A 17,547-nucleotide genomic window follows, 5' to 3' on the forward strand; every position below is an offset into this window, starting at 1 on the left:
TTAAGTCTTCCTCAGAATGACTCACTTTCCAATTGAAAACTCTCCAATGAGATCCAATTACACTTGGAAAGAAAATCAAAGGCTTTATCAGGTCCCTGGGGCTTCCCTGGCGGCTCAGAAGTTAAAAAATCTGCATGCAATGAGGAGACTTAGGTTCGATCCCAAGGTCAGGAAGATCCCCTGGAGAAGGGAATGAAAACCCACTCCAGTATTCGTGCCTAGAGAATTCCATGGACAGAGGAGCCTGGTAGGCTTCAGTCCATAGCATTGCAAAGAGTCGGACCGGACTGAGCCACAAACACTTTCACTTCCCTGGTAGCTCAGCTGGTAAAGAATCCATCTACAATGAAGGAGACCCCGGTTTGATTCTTGGGTTGGGAAGATCCCCTGGAGAAGGGATACGCAACCCACTCTGGTATTCTTGGGCTTCCCTGGTAGCTCATCTGGTAAAGAATCTGCCTGCAATGTGGGAGACCTGGGTTTGATCCCTGGGTTGGGAAGAACCCCTGGAGTAGAAATGGCTGGAGAATTCCATGGAGTGGGGTCTCAAAGAGTCTGACAGGACTGAGCAACTTTCACTTCTCAGGGGCTATACACCTTGTCTAACCCCACTCATCTCTGACTTCACCCCCATCCCCTCCTCTATCCACTGGGGTCCTGTCTACCTGAGCCTTACCACCTTAGGCACTTGCCATTGCTGTTCCCTTTGCCTGAAAATGCTTTCTCCTCTGATCTTTGAATAACTGTTTGCTCATCATTCATATCCTGGCAGAGGTGTCAATCTGAGAGGTTTTCTCTGATGTTTCTGAGATAGCACCTCCAGATTGACTCTAGAGAAGTGAGTGGGTTATGAATAAAGCAGGATTGGCTCTCAGAGCCAGTGAGATGATTGCTGAAGCTGGGATTGACAGATGCATGGGGCTTAATTGTCCTGTTCCACTTTTGTATGTTTGATGTTTTCTATAGTAAGTTAAAAGAAAACAGTACCCCATATCCCCTTACTCTGCCTTTTATCTTAATAGTACTTGTGTGTGTGTGTGTGTGTGTGTGTGTGTGCATGTGTACTCAGTCATGTTCAACTCTTTGCCACCCCCTTTGACTGTAACCCCACCAGGCTTCTCTGTCCATGGAATTTTCCAGGCAAGACTACTGGTGTGGGTTGCCCTTTCCTACTCCAGCCGACCCAGAGATCTAACCTGCCACCTCTTGGTGTCTCCTGCAGGCAGATTCTTTACCATTGCGCCACCTAGGAAACCCAGCAGTACTTATGGCAACCTGAAATTGAGTTTTGTTTGTTCTGCTTCCTTGCTGGAATGTTTTCCTCATAAAAGGAAAGAAGGCAGGAATGGAGTCACTCTTTTTCACTTTGGGTGCTCAGTGCCTAGAACAGGATCAAGTCTGTGGTTAGCACTAAGCTGTCTGGAACATCTAGCTTTTGCTTGTTTTATTCACCGTGGCATCTCCAGCCCTTTGAGCAGCACTTTGTACAAAGTAAGGTTAATATATTTTTTACTTGAAAATAAGAATCACTTGTTTAAAATTTAGATGAATGAATGAGGGGCCAGGAATGCCAGGCTCAGGAGCTTTGACTTGGTCTAGTGGTGAACGGAGAGCTGGCAGGGACAGGTTTTGACAGGGCAAAATGTCAGTAATTGAAAGGTCCTCTGGAGATTGATGTCAGGGGTGGAGATAAGGCAGGGGAAGTGTCCAGGCTATTGGGTGGGGATAGGGTAGCTCAGGGGCTACTGAAGGGACAAGACAGTGCTTTTTGGCTGAAAGACTGACCAGAAAAAACCCAGGTTTCTTGGGAGGGTGGAGGTGTCCTTGGAGATGTAAGGACCCTCTCCTGACCTATACAGTCCACCAGCAATCATCACCCTTCCTCCCCCTCCCTTAGTCCAACACCCCTCCCACATGGTGCAGGTCTGGGCAGAGGGACAGACACACAGCCACCCCAAAAACTTGTTCTCTCCTCAGTTTAATGGTGGTTAGTGGGATTGCCAAACCCCCTCCCCTTCCCCCTCCCCGCCCCGTACAAAATGTGTTTTTTTGTTTTTTTTTTTTAAACAAGAAAAAGGGGGCAAAAGCCAGGAATGGGGGGAGGGGGTGCAATCTGATATTTTCATACAGATTTTTTATTTTTTTAATATATTATATATAAAACCATAGAGAGCAATGCACCCTCCCCCCAGACTCCTTTCCCCCTCCCCGGGGGGCCTGGAGGAGAGATGGGGAAGGCCCCCCCAGGAGTGGGTGGACAGAGACAAAGATGGATGGGACAGATGTGGGGGGGGAGGGGAGGGGAGGAGAGCCCAGGAGCTGGGGAAGGGGGACTGGAGCAAAGTTGGGGCTGTCTCCCTCACCGCCCCCATCAAAGTTATGACACAAAGACACAGAATCCCTGTTTCCATGCCCTCCCCCCACCCTTACCCCCACCGTGCAAACATGGCTTTGCAAAGAGGTGCCCAGAGCTCTGTGGAACTCCTACAATGGCTGGCATGGGGTCTGGAACCCCCAAAGAAATCTCTGTTCCCCTTCCCTGCCCACCCCACCCTTCCCAGAATCTGACCCCTCCCCACAAGACCTGGGACTGCAGCCTAGGGGCCTTGGCCTTCCCCCAGTTATCTTACCCTAACCCAATCCCTACCGCCCTCCCTGGACTTAGGGGGTCTGGACCTTTGGCCCTTGCCCCCACATCGGGGGACCCAGACCTCTGGGCCCTTGCTTCTGGCCCTTGTAGAGACCCAGGCAGCCAACACCCCCATCCCTGTCCAAGCGTCTGAGGTGTTAGTGGTGGGGGGAGAAGCCCACCATCCCAGACTCTGGTAAATGTCTTTGCAGCTGGCAGTGGGGTGGACCCCAGCCCAGGCCCAGGCCTGGGGTGGAGGTGGGGTCAGATGAAGAATTCTTCTTTCCTCTTGTGTCCATCGCTGCCATTGAGAAAGGCTTCTCTCGCTTCTCCCTGCTCATCTAGGCCACTGGCCTCATGGGTCAGATAGGAGCCTGAGGGGTGACAGACCCCCCCCCCGGCAGAGGCCACAGATACGTGTGGACCCAGGAGTTGGACGGGGAGGCAGACAAAATACATCAGATGAAGAGGGAGAGATGGAACATACAGGTTGAGGGTCAAGTCCAGTGAAGAGCAAAACGGGCAGAGAAAGAGAGAAAAGCAGAATTAGGAGGACTTCACAAGTTCACTGAAAGATCAACCCTTATCCGTCCTCTAGGTAGTATCCCCTTGCTCCGCTCCCACCGAATTCGCCAATTAGGAATTCTTTATTCAGCTCCAACCCTTCACCCCTTTTAGGATCCTGGACCGAAAGACCCGCCCCTTACGGGATCTGGGTCTCAAGTTTCCAATCCTGGGTCTAGGCTCCGCCCCCTTGCCCTGACTCTACGCCCGCCCTCTGTCGAATCGGGCTCTAGGCCCCACCCCCTTCTGGACGCCACAACCAACCACACCCGTCGCTGAATTTGACCCCGCCCCCACTCACCCTTCTGCCGTACCGAGCACCAGACCATGCCCACCAGCACACAGATGATCAGAAACACCAGTAGCGCCAGGATGCCGCCCACAATGGCGTAGGGCACCGACGTCTGAGCCTCTACCACCGCACCAGGGTCTGCCAGAGGGACAGGGCGCAGGCCCAGGTCATTAGAGGACGGTCCCAGCCCGGGCCCATAGCTGGCAATGTCTTAAACCATTCTGCACGCCACGTCCAACCGCGCCCCCTTATGTGCCACGCCTCGCAAATTACCGCCACCTGGTGGGCCCTTCCCCTGGCGCCTTTTTTTTTTTTTCCAATTAGCAATAATTGCGCCTCAGATAAACCTCATTGGCTACAACACTGCCACTGAGCAAAGCTCCTGGCGCCATTCTTGATGTTCCACTTCTTCAAGGAATGCGTGTTGGTTTGTACACTGCCTGACTTGGGCCCCAGTCATTTCGCTAATACCTACCTGCCTCCTCCCCCCAGAGAAAAAGAAATAGCACATCCTTTTTCTTTGACTTCAGACCTAAGTCTCTTCGCATCTTGTTTAAAACGCTCCAGGTATTTAAACCGCTGATCTAGGGCCCATCCACTCCAAAATTCCTGCCGCACCGTCATAGGAGCTAAATACATAACACTTCTTTGTGCTAGCGACCTCCAACTGCTTTCTATATTTAGCTCAAAATTTTTTACAACAACCCTATGAGGTAGGTGCTGTTGTTTATTTACACTTTACCGATGAGGAAACTAAGGCACAAAGTTACCTGCAACAGGACGCTGCATAACTGAATCTGAACCCAATCAGTCTGGTCCCAGAACTATAAGAACTCTGTGGGCTTTTGACCCCCTGGAATCATTCTTTGCATAGGTTGGAGCCTCAAACACCATCCAATCCATCCTGCCTGTTCCCAAGGCCCAGTCCCACCCAGGACGGCGAGGAGACCCCGGGAGGCCTCGTCCCTACGCTGAGCCCTGCCCTCAGGTCCTCACCGTAGACCACGAGCACATAGAGCGCCCTCGCGTGGCCGTGCTTGTTCGACGCCTCGCAGGTGTAGGTGCCATTATCCGCGGATACCAGGCCGGGCAGCGTAAGCGTCTCCCCGACTGCCTCCGCCCGCTCGGGCAAAGACTCATTACCGCGGTTCCAGCGGATCTGGTTAGGCCTGGGCGGGGATATAATGAGAGGTAGGGACGCAGGTGTCAGCACCCAATTCTGACGTCTCAGAAATCTAGATATGCGACATCTCCAAATAAGAGAATCCTTACTAGACCTTTCCTTCCTTGAAAACCAAGAGTCCCGAGCCCAACTTCCACCCATCAGCAAGATCTCAGGAAGCCTAGCCCCATCCCCACCCCCGGCCTCTTCCACCCTGAGAACCCAGGAGACTGGGGACCCACAGCCTCCTTCCTCACCATCTAGCCCCAAATCCCTTCTTTCTCAGGATTCAGAAGGCTGGGTCTCAGCCCCCTCTGTTCTTCCAGCTTCAGGTGTCCAGGTCACCTATTCTCCGCAGGACCCAGGAATCTCGGACCCCAAAGCTCACCTGGGGTTCCCCGTCACAGCACACGTCAGCACCAGTGTGTCTCCCTCCCTCACCACAGCTTGGGAGGCATGGATCCGGGCCGTCGGGGAGTCTGTGGGCAGGAGTGAGATGGGAAAGTGGTTATCTGGGTTATGCAGGACTAGGAATTCTTCCGGGGACAGGTGGCAGGCGCACTGGAACCCTCTTTCCCCGCCGGGCGCTGGCCTGCCAGGCACTTACACTGCACGTCCAGCACGTACTGCGTCTGCTTGCTGTGTCCGGAGGGTAGCGCCTGGTTCTGCGCTTCGCAGATGACGATACCGCCATCGTCCTTGCGGTCTACACGAAACCGCACTGTGCTTGCCACGCTCCAGACCTTGCCATTTTCCTGGCCGCTGGTCACTCCTGCCAAGCCCCGCCCAGAAACCGTCAAGTCAGGGCTATGGCTCCGCCCACTGAAGGCACAACCTCCCACCTGGCCAATTCTAAAGCAGGCTATTTGCCAAGCTCCACCCCTTACCCACAGCCTCGCCTCTAGTCCTCCGAACCACGCCCCTCTCCAAATCAAGCCCACAACCCCGTGTCTCTTCCCAAAGCTCCTCGCTCTCTCACCCTACGCCCTCTCATCTAATAATTCATTCAATGGGTATGTACTGAGTGGTGGTTTAGTCGCTAAGTCATGTCCGAATCTTGCAAGCCCATGGACTGTTAGCCCGCCAGACTCCTCTGTCCATGGGATTTTCCAGGCAAGAAGAATGGAGTGGGTTGCCATTTCCTTCTCCAGGAGATCTTCCCAACCCAGGGATTGAACTTGGGTCTCCTGAGCTGTAGGTGTTCTCCTGCGTTACAGGCAATTTCTTTACCGACTGAGCCACCAGGGAAGCCCAATATATTGAGCAGTAGTGTCCGCCAAACCCATGCACTCTTCCTCAAGCCCCATCCATATATAAACAAGCCTTTCCCAAGCCACACCTCCGGGAACCCTGTCTCGTAAGTCTCGCCCCTCTCCAGCCCACTCCCATCCCCACCGCCAGGTTGTACCTTTCAGTTCCTTTCGGTCCCGGTACCAGCGCAGGAGAGCAGCCGGGCGGGACCGTGGAACAAGACAGCTGAGCTCCACCTCGCCGCCCTCCACCGCCTGTTCCCGGACCTCCACTATAGGATTCTCTGGGGCCACTGCCACAGGGAGAAGGGGACAAGAGGGAGGTCAAGAGAGGGACCAAGGTGGGCTCAGAGTGACCAAACTGCAGGATTCCAGGGAGCAAGGGGAACAAAGCGTCAAACACAGAGGCAGAGGGTCAGGGAAACCGGCCATATTTACTGGGAGCAGATGTCCAGGAGGTTAAAAACAGCCAGGGTCAAGTCTCAGGATAAGGGATGAGCAAAGGAGAAAGGAGACAGGATGGATCTGAGGCGGGGCAGGACGTTACCCAGTACAGTGAGCGTGGCAATCTGGTGGTGGGTGTCCTCTGTGTAGAGCTGGCAGAAGTAGCCCCCCTCGTCCTCCAGGCGAGCATCTGAGAGCCGGATCCGTACCCGGCGCGGGGAGAACTCCTCAAGTTGGAAACGCTCATCCTTCAGGGCTAGAGAGTGAAGAGGTGGGAGTGAACTTGGGGAATCCATACCTCAGAAGTCCCACCTTTCCTCCAGGAGCTTACAGTTCGGCCCTCTCTTTTCTCCAACCACACCCAGGTGTCTAAGGTGCCCACCTAGTTACTCTCTTGGGTACCCAGAATGTTTCAGCCCCTCTCACCCGAGGAGTCCAGGCCCCAGCCTCCTCCTCCCTCAGATCCAGGAGACCAGAGTCTCAGCTCTGTCTTCAGTCAGTCCCAGCCCTCTCCTCTTCCAAGACTCAGGCTCTGGAACCCCAGCACGCACCTCGAGTACCATTGAAGAAGAGGGTCTGCCGGGCGGGGTTCTGAATGACAACTATGGATCCATCATACTGGTGCAGTCGGCAGGTAATCTCGGCCACCCCGCCCTCAGCCACTGTCACATTCTCCGTCTGTACTTCCTGTCCTGCCCCTGGACCAGTAGACAGAGAAACAGGGTTTCAGTCTTTGCTCTCTCCCTCGGATCCTCACCCATCCAATCTTCCAATACCTCTCCTTCCCCTCCCATGCAGTTCATTACACCCAACATTTCCTGTGGGCTGGAATCCAGGAGACGGATAAAACCTGCCCCCTGCTCTAGAGGAGCTGCAGTCAAGATCCAGTGGCTCTAAGGAGTGGGTGAGTGGGGGAGCACAGGTCACACTGGGAGCCCAGAGGAAGTGGAGACTAAGACCACCCAGGGAGATGAGTGATCAGAGAAGATTCTAGAAGAAAGCTCCACTGGATCCACATTTTAAAGAGTAAGCAAATAAATAAATAAATAAAGAGCGAGCAATCCACCGGCTATGGGAAACTGTTGTGTGTTCACCAAACCCCATCTTTCACACCTGAGCACATGTTTTAACTTGTCTGCAGAGATGGATGAGATATTCTTCCCATCCCTGTAGAGTTAGGTTTGCTGCTCTTCCCGTTTTGGTTTTTTTTTTTTTTTTTTTTTAAGTCTGTGTAGCACAGCTTGTGGGATCTTAGTCCCCCAAACAGGGACTGAACCCCCACACTCCGGAAGTGGAAGTGTAGAATCTTAACCACAACCACTGAACCACTAGGCAAATTCCTGCTGCTCTTCCCGTTAACAAAGCACTCTGACCCTGTGAATCTGGGGAGGGCTTGTGACTTGCTTTGATCAACAAGCAAGTTGCTTCTAGAATTTGCTAGAAGTGATATTGAATGAGTTCTGGAGCCTAGATCTCAAGAGACCTCACAGCTTCCACTCATGCCCTTTTGCTGCTCTGACAGTGTTGGGTGAAGATGCCCGGGCCAGCCTCCTTGAGGATGAGAGACCACATGGAGAGAGAGAAGCCCAGCACCAAATGCCAGCCACGGGAGTCAGGCCATTCTGGACTATCCAGCCCCCGTGGCATCACCGGGTGACTGCAGCCACATGAGTGACCCCAGTTGAGACCAAGAGAAGAAGTGCCCAGTTGATCCAATCCAAACTGCTGACTCCCAGAGTCATTAGCAAAAGACATAATTGCTGTTCAAAGTCACAATGTTTTGGAGGGACTTCCCTGGTGGCTCAGATGGTAAAAGCATCTGCCTACAATGCAAGAGACCTGGGTTCGATCCCTGGGTTGGGAAGATCCCCTGGAGAAGGAAATGGCAACCCGCTCCAGTATTCTTGCCTGGAAAATTCCACGAACAGAGGAGCCTGGTAGGCTACAGTCCATGGGGTTGCAAAGAGTCGGACATGACTGAGTGACTTCACTTCACTTCACTTAACGTGGCTAAAGTTAACTGGTACAACACACTGAAGTAAAAGTCACTAAGTCATGTCCAGCTCTTTGTGACCCCATGGACTATATAGAATTGAATTCTCCAGGCCAGAATACTGGAATGGGTAGCCGTACCCACTCCAGGGGAATCTTCCCAACCCAGGGTTCAAACCCAGGTCTTTCACATTGCAGGCAGATTCTTTACCAGTTGAGCCTCCACGGAAGCCCTCAAGGGACAACACATTATTAGGCTACATTTCCTAGGATCCCTTGTGCTTCCGCGGGGCCCCATGACTGATTTCTGGCCAATAGGCTGTAGGCAGAAGAAAAACACCTCCTCCAGCCTGGTTCATCTCACCCGCAATCCTTCATGCTGGCAGAATGGGGAGGACCCCTAGGAGCCCAGAGGAGAATAGGATTATAAGCTGGAAGGAGTCCAAGGCCCTGACCCGCCCCGTGTTACCTGCCTGCAGAGGACTTGTAGCATGAGCGAGAAATACATTTTTTGGTTAAGCCATTGAGATTTCAGGGCTGTTGTTACAGCAGTTAACTTACTCTGATTAATCCATCAGAGGAATGAAGTAAGGGATTAGTAAGGGGGTGTTCCCAGCCAAGTAAACAGTGCAGAGTGAAGCTCAAAGCTGAGATTAATCATCATCAGCATCATCAATCTCGCTGTCATCTTCAAAATAACAATAACCATCATAGCAACTGTTTATTAGGCAATTTCTGTTCCAGGCTTTGTGCTAAGGGCATTACCTATATAATTTCCACTTAATCATCACAATACCTGAATAAGGGAGGCACTATTATCAATCCCCACTTTTTTTTTCCAGTTCTCATTTTTTAGATGAGAAAATTTGTTCCAGAGTGAGAAAATGACTTGGCCAAGGTCACAGCCTGAGAGTGGCAGAGGCAGGATCTGCCTCGAGGTCTCTCAATTCTGCATCCTGCACCCTCACCCACTCCTGCTTGTCTGGGTGAAATGTGTCCAGCATTGGTGAGGATTGTGGCATGTGCTTGTGAAGGGTCTCAGCCAAGCTACAAGATCAGCTTTTATCCTGAAGGCCAGGAACTGAAGCAGGAAAGGGCCATGATCAAATTTGATTATTCACTTTTTTTCTTTTTTTTGGCCATGTCATGCAGCACATGGGATCTTAGTTCCTTGACCAGGGATCAAACTCATACCCCCTGCACTGGAAGCAGGGAGTCTTAATCACCAGATCACCAGGGAAGTCCCTGGTTATTCACCTTTAAATTCTGGATAACTATTCTTTCATATCTCTTACATTCTGTCTCATTCATTCATTTGTGCTGCAGGGAGGTTTTCAGGGGCTGGGTGCCCAGAGATGAGTCAGATGAGGTCCCTGTCCTGGAAGGCCTTCAAGATTTATGGGGAGGTAGACATAAATCCCATCAGAAGTGTTTCACTCCCTGTAAGAGGGATAGGTAACCTGATTTGGGGGCTGAAGGGTGGAAAAGATTAATTCCGGAGAGCAGGGAGAAAGCAGAGACAGCTAGCTTCCTAGCAGTATACACTCTTCCCTTTCTCTTTAGTAAAAGGATCCTGAATGTATTTTATGGTTGCCCTGTGCTGTGTTCATCAGCTAAGTCATGTTCGACTCTTTGCAACCCCACACCATGGACTGTCCAGCCCACCAGGCTCCTCAGTCCATGGGATTTTCCAGACTAGAATACTGGAGTGGGTTGCCATTTCCTCCTCCAGGGGACCTTCCCAACCCAGGGATCAAACCCACATCTCCTGTGTCTCCTGCATTGACTGGTGGATTCTTTACCACTGAGCCACCCGGGAAGCCCTTACGGTTGCCCTACATCCAGCAGAAAGAGAAATTTCCCAGACTCCCTTGCAGCTAAGTGAGGCCGTGTGATAAAGTTTTGTCTGACTAGATATCAGGAAGTGTGTCCTGTGATCATTTGAGGGGACTTAAAAAATTTTTTTTTGCTATGCCAGGTCTTAGTTGCAGCATGTCAACTCGTAGTTGTGGCATGTGGGATCTAGCCCCCAGACCAGGGATCAAACCCAGGCTCCCTGCATCAGGAGCACGGAGTCTCCGCCACTGGATCACCATGGAAGTTGCAAGCGGACTTTTTAAAGAAAGGGGACAAGTCCTTTTTCCGCCTGGTCACCTTTGTGCTGCCTGAAACTAGGATGTGATGGAGTTCGGGAACTGAGAACTGGAAGATGCCTGGGTCTCTGGTGATGATGTGGAGCTGTCATAAAAGCCTCGGATACCAACTTCTGGCTTCTTTCATCTTTGAATGTAATGTTTTGTGAATTTAAGGCCCTCTTAGGGGTTTATCTAGCACTTTCCTGAATAGCAATCTTAATATGTCCAATCCTGGCACCAAACATTTTCCTTCCCATGTTTTCTCAGTCTCAGTAAATGTCACAACCTGGTTGCTCAGGCCAAAAACACCTAAAAATCATCCACGTTTTCACCCTTTCTCTCATCTCTAATACCCACTATATCAGTAAGATCTATCCATTCTGCTTCTAAAATATATCCCAAACCTGTTCACCTTTGTCACATCATTCAGTGACACTATCTCTGACCTGGTCCTTCAAGAGCTACTTGTGAGTCTCCCTACTTCCACATCTGCCTCCCGGCAAGACCAGTCTTAACACATCAGCTGGATAGCTGCAGTGCGTGGGCTTTTCCTGTGGTGGAGCACAGGCTCTAGAGTGCGCAGGCTCAGTAGTCACAGCTCATGGGCTTAGTTGCCCCGAGGCATGTGGGACCTTCACTTAGACCAGGGATCAGACCCAGACCTCCTGCATTGGGAGCGTGGACCACCATTAGCCACTGGACCACCAGGGAAGTCCCCAGAACTCTTTCTATTTCATCACCACTGTTTTATATCCTGTATGGAACTTTCACTGAAATTGTTTTATTCATTTGCACACTTGTTGGTTGTCCCCCATTACTCGAATATACACCCCACGAAGGCAGGATTGTAATCTCTTGGGTTTGTTGCTGCACCCTAGTGCATGGAAGTGTGCTTGACCCTTGATAAATGTCTGGGGAAACTGATGCCTGAATCTCACGTGCTAGGCATTTCAGCCTCATGATAACTTTGTGACATGACATTATTCTCATCTTAAACACTTGGGTTGATCCCAGCTGGACCACTTGCCATCTGTGTGACCTGGGACAAATGGCTTAAATTTCCTGAGCCTCAGATGCCCCGTCTGTAAAGTGGGGATGACGCCAGGGCCTGATTCACAAGAATCAGCCCAGAACCTGAGGCTCAGGGAGCCCTCTGTGCTGCTGTTATTACAACCTCCAGAAACATGCTTATTCCTGTGAAAACCAAACTGGCCTGTTTGCACATCCGAGCACTTTTTAAAAAAACATCCCGAAGGCTACCCGTGGATCCTGGTCCTCAGGACTAGCCCTAGGGCTAGCCCCCCATTTTACAGATGAAGAGAATGAGGCTCAGGGGTCCCAGGCAAGTCAGTGGCAGAAACTCAACATCTCTTGGGAGCCCTCAGGACCTCTGGGTCTGCAACCCACCCCCCAAACGTATCCCCTGCTCTCTGCTTGAGGGAGCACATGGGGTAAGGGTGGGGGGCTTTTGTTTTATTCCCTCCCCCTCCTGAGGAGTCAGTAACCAACAGTGTCTGTGCCTGGAATATTAATGTCCCAGGAGCTTTTGTTTCGGGGTTGGGGGGTGGTGAGGCAAGACTTTCTGGTCAGCGAGGGGTTGAGCTTTGGTGACTGGGGCACTGGCCCTTTAAACTGCCTGGAAAAAAGGGACTAGGGAGGGTTTGGGAAAGAGTGGCTGAGCAGGTGATGTGTAGAGACCCAGAATCCAACACTCTCCTCCTTTAGACCCAGGAATCCAGCCCCCCAACTGCCTCCTCTCCCAGGATCCGGGAGTCCCAGGTCCTAGCTTCCTTCTCCATCAGGATCAGGAATCTGGGTTCTCAGCATCTTCCCTCAAATCCAGAAGTCGCAAGCCCCCAGCCTTCTCCCTCCTCAAACCCAGGATTCTGGGCCCTCAGCCCCCTCTTCCTTCAGGAACCAGGGGTCCAGACTACACAGCTGGTGGATGCTTCCACGGAGACTAAAGAGAGTGGGGGGAGCACTTCCTGGGTCCTGAGTCAGCGAATACCCAAGGGAGTCTCAAGGTCACAGTTCCGGGAAGGTCACAGCCGCCCCCTCCATAGCCTCTCCCCAGGGGGCTCATGGCATCCTGCCTCCTCCCCCCCATCCTCCCCTAGGGAGGTGGTACATCCCTGCGTCCTGACCGAACCCCCCCCAGCCCCCCATCAATGGCGGAGTCCGAACATCCTCACACAAAGCATCGATTCTTCCCCAGCTCAGCCTTGTGAAGGCGCCTGTATTCGCAGGACCTAGGCATCAGGGTCCCAGCCCCTCCTCCCTCAGAAACCTGGAGTGGGACCCCCGCCCAAGACTTCCTCTCTCAGGACTCAGGAGTCTGCACTCGCGCCCCACCCTCCATCAAGACCCAGGAGTCTGGGATCCCAGTGCCCATCTCCCTCTGGACCCAGGAGTTCAAGCCCCCCAGCCCCCTCCTCCCTCAGACCCAGAGTCCAAGACCCAGCCCCTCCTCACCCTAACACAGAACCCCTAGACTTCTGCTCCCTCAGACCCAGGACTCTAGGCCCCTGGCTCCAGGATCTCCTGGGAACTTTTGGCTCCAGGGCCACAGCCGTCAGCCCCCAGAGCCACAGCCCTGACTCCCCAGGCCTCTTGTCCCCCTTCCCTCTGTGAGGCAAGCATCAGGTGGGGGCGTCGGGTTGAGTCAGCAGCCTCGCATACAAAGTTCCCCCTGTGGCCCCCACGTTCCTGGGATATTCAGAACTCCCTGGATTCCGGGCCTCCAGCCCAGTCAGGGGGTGGGGGAGTCCTCCGGAGGTTCCCCCTGGGTGTGGGGTCAGGGGAAGAATTCCTGTGCTCCGGGAAGGGTGCACTGAGCCCTCGCTGTCTTCTCTTCCACCCCCAGCACCCTCTATATTCACCCCCGTCCAGAAGAACCCGGGCTCTGCCACCGCCCTCTTTCCCCACTGGGTGTCTGCTCAGGCGCCTCTGCGCCTGGTTCCTCTAGAGGACCTACAGGCCTGGGGTCTGCACAGGCGGGAGCCAGTGGGTGCTCGGGTCATGCTGCCACAGGCCACTGGGCACTGGCGAGTCCGGCCCCCCACCCCCACCCCACCCAGAGAGAGAAAGCTGCCTTTGTGTTCCCCAAGACGGGGACAGGCCAGGCTCGCACGACATTAACCCACCCCAGGCCCCAGCCCTGCTGCGTCTAAGGTCTTGGAATCCCTCGGGGAACCTGACCCCCTGCTCTGGGGACGCAGGCATCCAGCTCATGGGCGGGTGAAGGCCAGAGGCAGAACCCTGCTTCTCAGAGTGGCCGGCCCAAACTTTAGGAGGCGGGGAAGAGCGAGTCCCTGGGAAGGGAAACATTATTCGGGATTAACAAACTCTCCCTCCATCAGCCCACCCCCCCCCCCCCCCCACACACACACACTCTTAATAGCCTCTTCATCTTTTCCTTGGATCTGGAGGTCTGTTTCCCGTGCTCCCTTCTGAGCCATCCAGTCCCTGGCCTGTGGGTCTCTGTTTCTGCCTGCCTGCATCTCTGGGCAGGCAACCCATCCGTCTCTCAATCCCTCTCGCCCGCCCACCCTGGACCCTTCTTTCTATTGGCATACATCTCATCATCCTTTTCTGATATTCCTGGTAGATGAGGGAGCCAGGGAGAAGAGAATACATTTTTGACATGGTGTAAATGAACCCCAGCTCCTGTCCCCACTCCTGCTGGCTGGCCAAGGTGAGAGGGGAAGGGGAGTGACAAAGAGGGGAAGGTGAGGACCACGGACACCTCCAAGAATCCGGTGGCCAAAGCCATTCAGAAATAGCCAATGAAAAGGAAAGCAGGCAGGGCCCCCTGGAATCAGATACTTCAGCTGCCTACCCCACGCTTTACAGGAGGGGAAGTGAAGCTCAGAGTGGGATGGGGCAGGGGCAGATCCAGAACTACACCCGAGCCAGTTCCAGAGTGCTTCCCATGACACCTAGCTCTCTCCCAACTGGTAAAGTCCCCCGTCATTTCATCTAGAGAAAGTTGACAGAAGGGATTAGGGCACCAGGAAGCAGAGACTTTAAAACCACAGGAGGACAAGCCTGGAGAGCTCCCTCCGAGAAGAGCTGGCGAAAAGATTCTGGACCTGGGGAGGTGGTCCTCTTAGGCAGTATTCGGATTCTGAGAACCCAATCTCCCACGATTCTAGACCTCAGAGGTGTCAAGATTCAGGATCTCCGAGAGGTAAAGGTTTCAGAGTTTTGAAGGTGTCAGGAGGCTAGAATGCAAATGCCAGCGAGGCTCTAGAATTTTAAAGGTGTCAAGAGTCTAAAGACTTTGGGCTTCTGGAAGCCAGTGGTTCTAAAACACCCTCAGGTTCTCTGTTCACAGGATTCAATGGTTCTAGGAGTCTATGAGCTGGCCTAACAAAGAAAGAAAAACAAAAGTGGATGGAGATGTAGCTTAAGTACTAAAGCGCCCATCCAGGAAATTGTGGCTTGTCTGCCACAAAACAAGGAGGTAATGGTGAAAGTTCTGAAGCAATGACAGAAGACTACAGCAGAAAGCAAGGTGGAGGGTGACAGGCCCACTCTCAGCCCGTCACTTTGCCCTGAGGAAAGGAGAAGCACACTTGGCCTCAGCTCTGGAGTGGGGAAGGTGTCACTGCACCCAACTTGCCAGCAACTCCTTCGGGTGTCCAAGCTGGAGTTCCTTTCCTTTCAGGTCACCGAGTTCAACACCCTCACTTTACAGAAAGGCAAACTAAGGCCCCAAGAGAGAAGTGTGCTTGCCATTGGCTACGCTGGCAAATGGCATGAGCCAGAATTTAAACCCAGGCAGGCCCCCAAACCTGTGCCATCTGGTCACAGCTCCCATATTTCTACAGGACCTCCGGCCCTCCTACTTCTGCTCAGCTACCTCCCTGTTATCCGTTCCCCGTCACCCCAAGCGGCTTCCCCCACCGGGGAGGGGGTGACCGGTGGCAGGAACCAGGCACACACAATGTGAGAGTGTGGGTGTGGGGGGTGACATTTCCTGACCTTGTCCTGGGTCTCAGGGTCACCCTGTCTTAGAGGACTCCAGCTTTTCACAGTGCATGATAAGGGTACGTGGAGGGCTCCCTGGATGTCCTGGAGGGGGCTTTTCTGTAGATAGTGGCCTGGGTGTGTGAATGGTTGGGGAGGGGCAGCGTTTGGAAGGCATCTGTTGGATCCACGTGTGTGCCCACATGCCAAGGTTCCCCACACACTTCTTCTCATACACACACACACACACACACACACACATGCACACATTTCCCTCCAGGGCCCTTCAGGATGCCCTGCCTGACTCAGTTCCTCTCCAGGGGCACAGAGAGATGCAGAAATGAAGGATGGTGATGGGGAAGTCCAGGATGGAGGATGTGACGGTAGATAGGGGAGGCAAAGAGACCAGGGACAGGGACACAGTGGGACAGACAGACAGGAGAGAGTGGGGAATGAGGCAGACAGATGACAGGGAGGGCTAGAGAACCAGGAATGACAGAAGGAGAGGGGACAAGGGAATGGGACAGATGGGGGACAGAGCAGCAGAGGTGACAGAGACGGGGCAGAGAGGGAGGGCAGAAATACAGGGGCACAGAACAGGGAATGGAGAGGATGCTGGGGGGCGGGCAGAGTGACCCAGTGAAAAGGGACAGGGACCAAGGGACAGAGGTGGGGGACAAAGACAGGCTAGAGAGCCGGGGGACAGGGAGACAAGGAGACAGGGGGACAGACAGAGAGACGGACAGTCTTGGAGACAGAGGGACAGAGGACAAGGGTAGGGGGACAAGGAGAGAGACTGAGGGACTCAGAGACGGGCGGACAGAGGGACACTGGGATCGGACAGAAGGACAGCGGGGCCGGCCTCGAGAAGGCTGGCTTGGGGCTGGAGGGGGGTCTCGGGCCCTTTGTCCCTGCCGGGATCAGGGCCTGTGCGGGGTTGGGGGGGCTGCGGCACGGTGGCCGGGCCTGCGCCCCCTCCCCCGCTCGCGGCTCCCGGCTCGCGGCTCCCGGCCCGCGCTGCGCTTTGTCCCGGGGAGGGGGCCCCAGCCCGGCCCCGCGCGCATTGTTCGGCCTCTGCGGCCCCGCGACCGCCCGGCTGTCACCGCGGCGCGCCCCCCGCCACGACCCGGCCAGCCGGCCGACCCCGGCCCCCGACCCTACCTGGCCCCGCCGCGGCCGCCCACAGCAGCAGCAGCGGCCACTGGAAGCGCCGGGCCCGGCCCATGGTGCCGCCGCCGCCGCCGCCGCCGCCGCTCGCTCCCGGCCCGGCACCTGCACCGCCCGCGCCGCCCGCCCCGCCCCCCGCGCCCCGCCCCCTGCCCGCCCGGGGGGCGGGGCGCCGAGGCCTGGGCGGGGCGGGGCCGGCGCGGGGGCGGGGGCGGGGAGACGCGGGGAGGCCCGGGGCAACGCGGGAGAGGGCACCTCTAGAGGATGTGGGGAGTCGGAGGGGCAGCTGCGCCCGAGAGCTCGGGGGCCCGGGGGCGGGGGCGAGCAGGGGGCGTGTGCAGGGGGGACTCGCGGCCAGAGAGTGCGGGCGCTGGGTGAGGGCAGAAGTGGTGGGCGATGATGCGGAGGGGAGCGCGGGCAGGTGCTGTGAGGGGCAGTGTGTCGTAGGAAAGGTGGGGGTGCGGTTGCAAGGATGCGCCAAGGTGCGGGTGGGTGCGGAGGGGAGGGAGTTGAGTGAGGATGTGTGTGAGGCTGTGAGCGTCCAGGGAGAGGGAGTTTGCTGGGGAAAGTGAGTGGGAGAGGTGCTCCCCGGACAGGTGGAGGTATTCCGTGGGTGAAGGTGAAGTGGGGGTGCACATATTCCACAGGGGAAGTGAACGCATTCTAGACGGGGAGTGAAGGTGTGAGCATGGAGTGGGGTATAGGAAAGGTGAGAGTGAGACGTAGTCTGGGGACAGGTGAGTGTGAGGTTGAGAGTGTCATGTGACAGGCTGTGAGCTGAGCCACCTTGAGAGCGAAGGCAACAGCCTGCTGTCTGGGCAGGTCCTGGACCTCCCAGGGCAGGGCTAGGCTGGGCTGGGGTCAGGACTCACCCTTCCACCGGTCCTCACCCGGAAACTCCGTGTTTCTGCATCATTCCTGGGGTGGGAGAGGCTCTGGTG

General features: G+C 54.7%; 1 protein-coding gene and 1 non-coding gene across 2 annotated transcripts; both read right to left on the bottom strand.

The window, feature by feature from the left end:
- Positions 1–1,962: 1,962 nt before the first annotated feature.
- On the bottom strand, positions 1,963–16,739 carry CADM4 (cell adhesion molecule 4). The gene is made up of 9 exons (XM_043899350.1): positions 16,601–16,739; positions 6,893–7,039; positions 6,445–6,597; positions 6,056–6,190; positions 5,255–5,419; positions 5,036–5,126; positions 4,482–4,654; positions 3,495–3,623; positions 1,963–3,003 (listed from the first exon to the last, which is right to left on the bottom strand). Exons 1-9 carry the CDS (start codon positions 16,662–16,664, stop codon positions 2,894–2,896), a joined length of 1,167 nt encoding a protein of 388 aa, XP_043755285.1. The 5' UTR covers positions 16,665–16,739; the 3' UTR covers positions 1,963–2,893.
- On the bottom strand, positions 3,733–3,866 carry LOC122693018. The gene has a single exon (XR_006340818.1). It is a non-coding gene; the product is annotated as a U4 spliceosomal RNA (small nuclear RNA).
- Positions 16,740–17,547: the final 808 nt, after the last annotated feature.

The sequence above is a fragment of the Cervus elaphus genome, chromosome 4 (genome assembly GCF_910594005.1).
Source record: "Cervus elaphus chromosome 4, mCerEla1.1, whole genome shotgun sequence".
In the NCBI taxonomy this organism is placed as follows: Eukaryota; Metazoa; Chordata; class Mammalia; order Artiodactyla; family Cervidae; genus Cervus; species Cervus elaphus.

What these genes read in the sequence shown, in the direction of transcription:
- CADM4 (XM_043899350.1), bottom strand. Translation starts at nt 16,664, where the DNA reads ATGGGCCGGGCCCGGCGCTTCCAGTGGCCGCTGCTGCTGCTGTGGGCG. An exon ending in CTTCTTCAATGGTACTCGAG is followed by an intron (nt 6,598 to 6,892) that starts GTGCGTGCTGGG and finishes TTCACTCTCTAG; the next exon opens with CCCTGAAGGATGAGCGTTTC. An exon ending in GGACCGAAAGGAACTGAAAG is followed by an intron (nt 5,420 to 6,055) that starts GTACAACCTGGC and finishes GGGGCTTGGCAG; the next exon opens with GAGTGACCAGCGGCCAGGAA.